The 12,549-nt window shown below is 25.7% G+C and overlaps 1 protein-coding gene across 5 annotated transcripts in view; it reads left to right on the forward strand.

The window, feature by feature from the left end:
* The window catches only part of LOC103568453 (guanylate cyclase 32E), a 36,678-nt gene that overhangs the window by 14,447 nt on the left and 9,682 nt on the right, over positions 1 to 12,549 (forward strand). For all 5 annotated transcript variants that reach the window (XM_014444551.2, XM_014444552.2, XM_014444549.2 and 2 more), the window contains 7 exons: positions 3,067 to 3,144; positions 4,795 to 5,039; positions 5,165 to 5,310; positions 5,398 to 5,536; positions 8,293 to 8,383; positions 8,468 to 8,664; positions 9,476 to 9,823. In XM_014444551.2, the coding sequence (XP_014300037.1) occupies positions 3,067 to 3,144; positions 4,795 to 5,039; positions 5,165 to 5,310; positions 5,398 to 5,536; positions 8,293 to 8,383; positions 8,468 to 8,664; positions 9,476 to 9,823 (1,244 nt within the window). The remainder of the gene's footprint in view (positions 1 to 3,066; positions 3,145 to 4,794; positions 5,040 to 5,164; positions 5,311 to 5,397; positions 5,537 to 8,292; positions 8,384 to 8,467; positions 8,665 to 9,475; positions 9,824 to 12,549) is intronic.

Consider the following 12,549-nt stretch of genomic DNA (forward strand, 5'->3'; position numbering starts at 1 on the left):
TTCAACTTTACTTTATTGTACAGAATGTATTCATTTTATGTAAAGCTATGGATAAATAGAATTTTGTCGTTCTTTTTTCTTAATGAAGGGGGACCACTAGTGTGAAATTTTGAAAAAATCAATTTTTTTTTTTTACATATTTCAATAGTCTATGGCTTCAAAAATAACATACTAAAATTTGAAGTCTATATTTCGAATAGTTTTTTTGAGTCACAGCCATCTGAAGAGCGGCCGCTTATCGGTTCTCAAAAATACATTTTTCAAAATTGCTGCAGTTATAACTCGAAGACAAATCATCCGATCGATTTTATTCGAATTGCAGCTTCTTTTATAAATCTTTCTACGTACCATGAACCTCCAGTTTTCCGATCGAATCAAAAATGTGATTTTGCCAGACCAAAAATCATCAAATTTTCGCGCGAAATTTGAAATTTTTTTTTTTAAACTCCGCCATTTTGTTAAATTTAAATTTTTTTCTTAGCCCGAGGGTCATGCTACAGAAAATACCTTCTAGTTTAATAAATTTGTTGGTTTTTTGATTTCATACACTTTAAAAGTCGCTATCACTGCAGCAATGGAGACCTTTTTTTTGGAGCCTTGGGAGATTGTGAATAACTCGCTGAATTTTGAATTTTTTGGTCCAAAAATTTTATCTTATATTCATTTTATATCCACAAATATATACTTAAAACATTCTATGCACTAGTTTTCTTTAAAAAAATTCCCAAAAATCTGTTTTTTAGGCGATCATACTAGTGGTCCTCCTTTATTATATAAAACCGCGAAATTTTAAATATTCTTTATGAAAAAAAATTACTTCATCTACAATTTGTATATATTAGACCGGTTAAAAAAAATCGACTATTTTTTTTTTTCAAAACCCGCAGTGAAATATCTTCCTAGTCATGAAAAAAGAAGCCTGAGAAAACGGGAGCTCTTAATAGCAATTTTGAAAGGTCGCTCATCGTAAATTTCTATTTTACGTTTAAATAACATGAAAAAAATAATTTTTTAACTTTGGAATTTTATAACTCATTTTGGAATTAACATGTCGGGATAAAAGATATATATTTTTGAAGGAAATTGAACACTCTAAATAAATTGTCTCTTATGTTTTTTTCTCTGAGTTTACTCCTGTAAAAGTTATTTGAGTTTAAAGTTCATCATGTAATTAATTTAACCCTTTTTTCTTAATTTTTCTTAAATATTTCATAATTACTATTGAAAAAAAAAATTTGTCTAAAAATATTAAATTATTAAATTTAACGTCGTTGACAAAGTAGATCTTTATTGTTCTACTATGAGGAATAAATGACTTTTCAATTTAACAATCTGAAATTAATTCTCTCTTTGAAGTTTAAAAAAAATTTTAATTATATATACATAATTTTTCGGAAAAACGACCAACTGTGCTTTGTAGGAAATGTTTTCCAAATTTTAATAAAGAAACATAAAAATAATCATTAATTTATTTTATAATGACCTTTCTACTGTAATTTAGATAAAAAAGTTGTTTCAAAAAGAATGTTAAAAAAAGTGATACTTTCAAATTTGATATTATTATTTTGATAAATAAAAGAAGATTGTTCCTCAATAAGTGTCGTCTTTTCATCAAAATGTCATTGTTGGGTTATTGATATTTAATTGTTGTTAGTAGAATTTCATTGTTCATAATTTTGATAGCTGAAGTGAAAATCGTAAATTTTATAAACTGAAAATAATCGTGTTAAACTTAAAGCTATTATTTATACCATTTAAAAATTGTAAAATAATTTTTTTCGAAGATGAGTTTTATTATTATACCACAATTTAAGAAAAAAATGTTAAATTGATTACATGATGAACTTTAAACTCGAATAACTTTTAAAGGAGTGGACTTGGAGAAAAAACATAAGAGACAATTTATTTAGAGTGTTCAATTTCCTTCAAAAATATGTATCTCTCACCCCGACATGTTAATTCCAAAATGAGTTGTAAAGTTCCAAAGTTAAAAAATTATTTTTTCCATGTTATTTAAACGTAAAATAGAAATTTACGATGAGCGACCTTTCAAAATTGATATTAAGAGCTCCCGTTTTCTCAGGCTTCTTTTTTCATGACTAGGAAGATATTTCACTGCGGGTTTTGAAAAAAAAAAATAGTCGATTTTTTTGAACCGGTCTAATGTATATTTAATCCCAATTTTAGTCGTACTGTTTATTAGTCTTATAGCGAGATTTCAGCGCAAAATTTTCATTGAGTTGTTTCCAAAGGAAGCGTTCCAAGCGAGTTTTAACAAATTAAGTTGAAGAGTCTTATAACGGATCCGACTGTATTTTTGTTTATCTAAGTGAATAGTAGCTCAAATTTATTTAAAAAAAAAAAAAAAATTAGTTTTAAGTAAACAAAATACTTTTAATAAATCACTATTTAAATAAAATAAAACATTATATATATAAAAAATAAAAGAGTTTTTGTTTTTTACTGTTTGCATAATATTTTCTTTAGACTCGCACTACCGTCGCGACGACGTTTTATTAGATCATTGGTCTTTCAGTACCGTCGACCTGATCGAGGGTTTGGAAACGTTGTCTTTACGAGTTTTTCAATTTTTTCTTCTTTTTCTTTGTCATTTTTATTTTTTTTTACGACGCGCTTATATTTTTCAGTTAAATATTTATGTATCATTTCCTTGCATACCTTGTCTATTCATAGATTCTTATTATTATTATTATTATGGCTTTTTTTAATAAATTTTAGTTGAAAACTCCGTATTCACACATATTTTTATAAACTCTCGGTCGTAGAGCTAAAAATGATTTTCACGGTCCGTTTTAACTTCTCGTACTACTAAACTCTGAAAATATATATATATACATATTCTTATATATTTTCCGTCTATGTACTCGCTATTGAATATTCAAAGTTTTAAAAGATAGAAGTGGCTGGAACATTTGGATATTGTCCAAGAAACGGATGCCGTAACTAACGAGCTATAATTTACTATTTATTTTTTTTTTCAGTCCATTCGTTTCATAAATATATAGACCCATACATTTAAAATTTATATATATTTATTTGTTTTAGTATACGTTATACTTGGCAACTATTATGAACACATGGGTCTCTTGATGGCATTAAACGACAAGAAATTGCTTGAAAATGGTAACTAAATTATTATTATTTACTATTATTATCATTATACAATGAATAATTTCATTTTAATTTTTGTACTCTTGTTCACTGTAAAAAATAATCAGTGCGTCCATGTTATCCCTGTGTTAAATGTAACTCCGAAAATTATATTAAAATAACATCAATAGCGGTGATAAAATTTTTCCGGGTCGAAAAATTTGATCTGATTTTAGTCTAACTGGACTGCATTTGGACTAATTGGTCTGTATTTGAACTAGTTGATCTGTTTTTAAATTTGTATGAAAATTTTAAGCTATTTTTGATCTAAAGACAATTAAAAACAGACTAAAAATAGTGACAGACAGAAGTAGTCTAATTTTGGTCTGAATAAAAACAAAAAAAGGCCATTCGGCAGCCGAAATGGAAGTATATTTTTCATTATTTATTTAATTATTTAAATCTGTAAGGTAGGCGGTGGCGTTTAAAGATTCATCTAAAGCTTATAAGATCAATTATATTCATGCTTGTCAATTTTAAAAAAATACTTTATGTATACTTTGATGTTGAGATTTTAAAAGTGTTACACGGCAGGAATCAAAATTGGAACAGTTACATGAATTTATTAAAAAGTGGAAAAACGAATGCAACAGATAAATTTCAATAAATAAATCGGTAATTTTCGTTGAATATAAAAAAAATACTACTGAAATATGAAGCTCATTAGATAAGCTACATAAAAATATTAACAAGATTCAACTATTATGTATTACTTGAAAGTTATTAAACGGGAAAGTAAAAAAAAATGTTTTTTTCTATTTTTCTGAAAATTTTGAAATTCATCAAAGTATTAGAAAAAATTATCTAAAGAGTAAGCAACATAGTTTAAATTAAAGCAAATCGAATGAACATAAAGATTCAATCACCAAAAATAGATTATCTCTTTAGGGTCAAAAGTTATTTAAAGATAAATCAAGAAAAGTTGAATTTTTTGAAAAATTAAAAAATCTTTAAATGACTATAACTTTTAAACTTATTGCCCGATTTAGCTCATCTTCGAACTGAACCGAGCTCTTTAGCTAAAGAGTATGCAAAAAACATTTCATTAAGATCGGTACAGAATTGTGGACGCTATCGAGGAAGAACCGCGCGTTATATCGTATATATATACATATATATATATACACATTTTTTCACCAATAGTATTTTTGAAACCTACTTGACTCAAATAGATAGAAAATGTTAAAATTTTTGTAAAGTTGCGTCATGAGGACAAATACAACACTTAGATTTTTATAAAATCTACTAAAAAAGGCAAAATTCCGAGTCAAAAAACAAATTCTAGTTTGGACCTCAAAAAATTCAATTCCTTTGATCTTTTATTTACCGGACGAAAAATAATATGATATCGGCACTCCAGAATTTTTTTAAGTACTTATACTTGCACCCTTATACTAAATTGGAGTTAAATAACTCCTTATATTCACCATTTTTATACCGGTTAGATAACACCACTTTTTTACAGTGGATATTTTCAAATTTCATTCAAATATTTACTAAAAATAATTCAAACATTTAATAAATAAATGTATTATGATTATTTAAATACAATAAAAAAATTTATTGCCCATGTCCATGTCAATACACAATATACTGTTCTATAAATTTTATTGTTTTACTTAGGCGACTATTGGGTAGTTGGTGTCGACACAGAGCAGTACGATGAGAAACAACCTGACAAATATCTTCGTGGTTTATGGCAAAAGCAGACAGATCTTTCACTTCTTCGTGCTTACAAAAGTTACTTTAGTATCGTAGCTTCGGCTCCAGTTAACTTTGACAACTTTACTAGATTAATTCATCAGTACCGACAAAAGCCACCATTCAAGTTTAGTAATCCTCTAGCAAATGTCGGCGGAATAGTTCAGGTGACTTGACAAATCATATAATATTTAAATAACCATAGAAAAAAAAAAAAAAAAAAAAAAAAAAAAATGAAATTGATAGTAATGTAGCGAATTACTTTTCGAATTTTTTTTTTCTTACAAAGTAGATAGTACCAGAGACAGCTTATCTATACGACGCAGTTCATCTGTATGAAAGATCTCTTTTAGCTGCCTTGAATGAGGGTCGTGATCCTCGAGACGGTCGAAAGATGGTTGAAACTCTCCACGGAGTTCATTATCACAGCGCTATGGGGTTTGTTTTTATTATTTTAAATTTAAATAAGTGTTATTTTAAATTTAAAATTATTATTTATTAATCAATTCATCAAATATTTAACAGATATATGGTTTATATGGATAAAAATGGCGATGCTGAAGGAAATTATACATTAATTTCTTTAGACAATCGTTCAGATACTGGACATGGTCTTTATCCAATAGGTTATTTTATTGGCAAAGAAGAAATAACAAGTTTACCTGTAAGTATTTTTTGCATAACTCAATAGCGGAGCTATAAGATGTGTTCTGCTAACGCTTACTCGGTCCCAGCTGATTCACTCACGTAAATAGTATATTACACACCGAGAGAGGAAAATAGGACATTCCAGCCCGGATGTTAAATAGCCTATATACCATGCCGAAAACAAGGGTGCACTTCAAGGGTGTAATTCTTTGATTTATAAATTAAAACGTAAATAATTATTGAATGAATATTGAAATTTAATGTCTATGCAAGAAAAAATATTATTTGAACTTTAAAAATCGTAAGTGATACTTAGAAAATTGACGACACGATTATAATAGTAGTTTATCTATCGAGTGCGATCGTGTTTAAGACGTGAGTGTGAAGATTGGTGACGATTATACTAGATAAATACATTAGTTTTTGTGACAGATATTTGAAATTTACTACATTTAGTGCCTATAAATGGCAGGTTATAAATCCGCGTTTATTTATTTGGTAAGATTGTTTTAAGTATTTGTTGAAAATTAGAGAGAAGTCGGTAAGTGGACGAATTTAAATAATGATAAATTTTGCCACAAGATGGCTCGTTAAGTTACTTCGATATTTTTTGGTCGTTTGCTATCGCACATGTAACCAAAAAATATTTTTTGATCCGATGATGACGTCACTTTTAGAACGATTAGATATCTTTTTTACTAGCTGTATCTTATCTAATATTTTTAGCTGCCGGCTATAGGCGCTAAATGTCGTAGATTTCAAGTATCTTTCACAAAAAATTTATTATTTGGAATGTTAAAATTTTCCATATTAAGACCCAGATTCCGGGTTATAATTTCAAACATTACTTTTCAAAGTTTATTTTTTTCCGTGTGGCAAACACGCGAATTTGGATGTCCTGTCTTCCTCCTTGGTGTATATACAATTTTTCACCAGACCTGCAACTGAAAGTTTAAATTTTGGCTTCTATTTGTAGAAAAATTAACGCATGCGCTAATTTTTATCATTTGTTTTCTCATAAAAAGAAAGAACAACTTTCTTCTATTTAAACAGGGCAGGAATGTAAACTTTCGACGGAGGTATGGTGAAAAAACATACTTACACTCATTCAAGTATGCTCAACTAGAACAAAATTCGTACCATTTGAAAAATAATTTATTAATGAATTAAGCGAACACAATTTTAAGTCAATTTTTTTATAATAATGATTACAACAAAAAAAAAAAAAATATGGAAAAACTTGTGATGTCCGTTAATATGGACGGATGTTGATGAACACAATAACTGCAAAAATATACAACCGATTGATCCATCTTTTTTATACTTGAATTCTTAAATAGAAGAAACTTTTTGAAAATTATTATTTAATTTTTTTTTGTTTAATCGTGATTAATAAAAACTTAAAACTGACAATTCATAAAAAAAATTAAGCTGTCATTTTTTTTTTAATTATTGACATTTACTTATATGAGGTAGTTGTTCTTTTAATAATACTTATATTATTATTATTATTATTATTATTATTATTATTATTATTATTATTATTATTATTATTATTATTATTATTATTATTATTATTATTATTATTATTATTATTATTATTATTATTATTATTATTATAATTATTATAATTATTATCATTATCATTATCATTATTATTATTATTATTATTATTATTATTATTATTATTATTATTATTATCATTATCATTATTATTATTATTATTATTATTATTATTATTATTATTATTATTATTATTATTATTATTATTATTATTATTATTATTATTATTATTATTATTATTATTATTATTATTATTATTATTATTATTATTATTTGTTGTTCATTTTCAATAGTCGACAAACTATAATTTTTTTCTCTTCTTAATCTAAATTGACGCTTTTTTAATTTTTTTTAATTAAGCAATTACATTGATAATTAAACACGTGAACAATAAGTGAGATTCGATTTTATAAATTTAATTTAATTTTTTTTTAATAAGCAATTGGTGATTTTATTTTAATTATTAACTAATTGTCATAAATTCTGAAAAAAATCAAAAAAAATTTTTTTTCTAATTAATTATTTAAATGACAATTAATTAATAAATACAGTAAGTGATGTGTAGTTAAAACAATGACATTTAATGATACATTAATATATAACATTCACCATTTTCTAATGAGCACAAAGTATTTTTTATTTGTTATTTATTTTATTTAATTATTTTATCTAATCCCGAGTGTATTTAAAAACTCATGTCATATCAAATTTATTGTTTCAATAATTACGATATTGCTTCGGGAATAGTTATGTATATATAGCACACATAAGTGACATTTGTTTTTATAAAAATTTACGTGAACATTAATAATAAATATACAAATGTTTATTTATTTATTTATAGTTTTTTAAAATTTATACCCCAATTATTTTATTAAAAAAAATTAAACTAAATAAAATAATTATTTTATTCAAATCTATGACCTTTATGATAAAGTTCTTACTTATAGTTATTGAATTATCTTACATCTGAATAAAAAAAAAAATATCAGAATAATATTTTGTGAAATCGATAAACGAGTGGAGAAAATGGCTTTTCTCATTCTTTGACTTTCTTTGATAGCTATTTCAACTTCACGAGCTTCAGTTATTCGTTCGGGAGCCAACTGCCGCGTAATTTTTTTGCTTTTATGCCAAAATGTTTGTGATAAATCGAATTCTTAACTCATCAAAAATTTACGTGCCATTTTTTTTTTTTTTTTTTTACAGAAATTGAGACTGACAAGAGAAATTATGTGGCAAGGTAATGGACCGCCTTTGGCTGAACCTTTCTGTGGTTATCATGATGAAAAGTGTAATGGTAAGAGATAAAAATTACAAAAAAATATTTTTGAAATCTTCAGTTATATTTTGAATAGAAAAAACCTTTTCTTTTCTTTTCCAGCTCATACTGGGGAAATAATTGGCGGGATTGCTGGGGGATTACTTCTTATTTTTATTTCTATTTCATTGATACTTTATCGTAATTGGAGATATGAACAAGAATTAGATTCACTTTTATGGAAAGTTAATTACAAAGATATTCAAATTCGTGAAACAAAAGATGAAAGTATTAATTGTGAATCAAAATCAAATACTAAAGTTATTATCAATTAATTTTTTATTTATTAAGGGGGGAAAGGGGTCTGAAATACAAAAAAAAAGAGCGTATTTTTATGATTTTTTTTTCAGAGTACCTTCTTTATTAAAATTCGTAAAGTTTGTGACATCGTTAAGCATCATTCTAAGAATTTTCTCCTAAAGTTTCATTAAAAAATATTGAAAAATAAGCCAGTGGTAGTGGGGAGAGACGAGTCACTTTAAGAAAAGTCTCCATGCCATAAGCAGGATAACTCATGACTGCTTCATCTGAAATCAAAAAACCAAAAAGATTTCTCTAGTACATAAGTTTATCTTGGATTTGAACGAAGAATTTTTTTTTTTTTTTTTCAAAAATTACTTATTTTTTAATTAAACAAAAGGAGCAATTTTTGGAAAAAATCAGAGTTTTTTGATTGCACCTTTACCAAAAATTCAAAAATGAATATTTTGTTTATTCCTGTGTTCAAATCCATCAAACTTATTTACTAAGGAAATCTTTTTAATTTTTTGATTTCAGATGAGGCAGTCATGAGTTGTCCTGCCTACGGCATTAAGAATTTTTTTTAAAGTGACTCGTCTCTCCCCACTACCACTGGCTTATTTTTCAATATTTTTTATGAAAATTTAGCAGAATATACTTGGAATGCTGCTTAATAATGTCACAAATTTTAAGAATTTTAATAAAGAAGGTATTCTGAAAAAAAAAAATCACAAAAACATGCTTTTTTGTATCTCATACTCCTATTTTCCCCTTAATTTATTATTATTATTATTATTATTATTAATAATGATTATTTGTAAATATTTATAGCCTGTAGTGAGAACTAGTCAAGTATCTCTCAGTTCAAATCCTGACGCTGATTTCCGTTACTCGATGATTTATACCCAGATTGGATATTACAAGGGTAGAATGTTTGCAATTAAAAAAGTCCGTAAAAAATCAATTGAAATTACGAGAGAAATGAAAAAAGAATTAAAAATAATGCGTGATTTAAGGCATGATAATTTAAATGCTTTCATTGGAGCTTGTACCGACCCACCGAACATTTGTATTGTAGTGGAATATTGCGCGAGAGGAAGTTTAAAAGATATATTGGAAAATGAGGACATGAAATTGGATAATATGTTCATGGCTTCTTTGGTCGGAGATATAATTCAAGTAAATTATTTATTATTATTATTTTTTTAATGTTTAAATAAAATTATTTTAAAATTTTTATTTTATTAAAACAAAAACATATTGTAAGATAATCGTCAGGAAAATAATTTATTGAATCTATAAATATTCTTTTGTGAAATATATATTTTTCGCTCAGTGTAATAGCACTAGAGAAAAATAATGAATATTTTTTATATGCTCTACAAATGCATATTTTTCCTTTATCTATCTTCAATTTTTTCTTATCGTTCCCATTTTTCCCAGCCCTCCTTTGCATTCAGAAGCTTGTTACTTTTATTATTAAAATCGTTACATTCCCCACTGTATAAAAAACCTCATCTTAATTTAAAATTGTAGCGATAAAGAATTAAGTTTTCGTAATTAACTATCATTTATCATTTTTCCAGAGGCTTTACGGTTTTATGAACTTGTTATTAATTGCATCTTCTGTAACATTTACCTCGCGGACAAAATAACCACGACGAAATAACCAAGCGACAAAGTTGCAAGTGCAATATTAATTATATCTATTATATATATCTTCTATCTATACTAATAAATGGAGAGCCGATTTTTTTGTTGGTTATATTGCGAGAACTATTGAACCGATCGAAATAATACTTACCCGAGAAAAAATTTTTATATATAATCATATAAAATTATATATAACTATATATAATTATATTTGGCCATTTTTCATATATGATTATATATAATCGAGCTATATATAATTAAAAAATATTTTTGAAAAAAAAAATTAAATTCCGAATTTTTGATTTGGTTATTACCGTACGAACGCATTACAAATTCAGAAACAAGAATTGATAGCAGTTAATGATGAAAAAAATCCTGGACGTCTGCTGGGTTCGAACAACACGGCTCCTCTTGGATGGTAGTCCTGAACGTTGATCACTGGTCTACATCACGAGAGTTCAAGCCATGCGCTTAATTGATGTATTTAGAGTGAAATGCCGGTAAAGACAGAGTTCATAAGTTTTCGTGATGGATTTTTACAAAATTTAAAAAAACTCCATGAACTTATATGAAATTTTATAAAAACAATATTTGTCGGACTCGATGATAATTATATAAAATTTTATTGTTTCTTCAAATTTTTTAATTTTTTGTTGTGATGTGAAATTTAAAAGAACTTATATAAAATTTTGGGAAACATCAAATAATTTCACAAAATTAGATGAAATTCAACCAATTAAAAAACTGGGTCCTTTCAATTTTTGAATACCATGAAAAAAAAATTCTTTTTTTTTTTTTTTTTTTAACACCCTAATGATTGTATACAATTATATATGGGTATATATAAGATTATATATGATTATGTATAAGAAAATTTTCTCGGAATAGTATTATATATAATCATATATAATTATATATGGAGCTACATATGACACTCTCCGTTAAAATATTGTATTATATATGATAATATATAATCATATATGTTTATATATAATTCTATATGGGTATATATATATATATATATATATACAAGATTATATATAATTATATACGATCATATATAGTTATATATAATTATATATTATTATATATAAACATTTTTTCTCGGGTATATCGTAAGACGCAGCGTGTTTCGGAGAAGATTTTAGTATATGATATGTTGGTGATTACTTATCCGGAACTTATATTTTTTTGACTTAGAAATAATGAATTTTTATTGTAACTAAATTTATTCTATTCGATTGTCATTTGTTTAAGATAAATTTTTTAATTCTGTTGGTTATGTTTATTTATCGATTTGACATTTTGTAAATCGAATGCTGTCAAGAATTATTTATAATAATGCATTTGCGAGATATCATTACTATTCGTCATCGGTACATCAGGGCTAATCAATTATATGAGTATGTAATTTTTGTTGGTTCGAAAATTAATGGTACAATAAAAGTTTAAAAAATTATTATTCTAAACAGTTTCAAAGAATTTATAGTGAAGACGTATGAGTTTCAATTTAATAATGGCGTTGAGTATTTTGTATTTACGCTTTCTGAAGAAATATAGTTGGGAGCCAGAGACGTCCCCAAGTGAAATATATGCTATACGTAATTTCTGTGAAACTACAAATTAAAAAGTAAAAACAATTTGAAATGAGAAAAAATTCAACAGGAGAATGCATCGGAGTTACTGATTTGAAAAGAATAGAAAGTACCGAAAAAAATGTTTGAATAAGATATTGTATCAAAATAGAATAAATTTGAAGTAAAATTTTAAAAATACAAATTTTTGTAATACAAAATAAATTCGAAAAAAATAATACCTTAAAATACAATTTCATAGAATAAAAAAAAAATTCACATTAAAAAAACTTCGAAATGTTTAGTTTTTGAAATTATAAGGTCTTGAAAATATATAATGAAGAAATATATTTGAATCGAAAATAAATAGTATGAATATTATTTTGCATGAAAATGGAATTTGTTCGAAATCAATATTTAATATTACAGTGTACCAATCGAGTTCTAAAAAAATTTCTTTATCGGAAGCAGTTATGTTTGACAGGTTTTTGTTTGCTAATCAAAATCTTTTTTCAAAACAGCGATCTTTATCAATATAATTAACACTAGTAATTAAAATTTAAATATAAGAATGATAATTAAAATTATTATTAAATGAAACGTAAATATAATTAAGATCTCTGTTTTTCAACTAGATTTTGAAAATTATGGGAATGGTTCCCATAATTTTATGAAATT

Source organism: Microplitis demolitor, chromosome 2, assembly GCF_026212275.2.
Source record: "Microplitis demolitor isolate Queensland-Clemson2020A chromosome 2, iyMicDemo2.1a, whole genome shotgun sequence".
NCBI lineage: Eukaryota > Metazoa > Arthropoda > Insecta > Hymenoptera > Braconidae > Microplitis > Microplitis demolitor.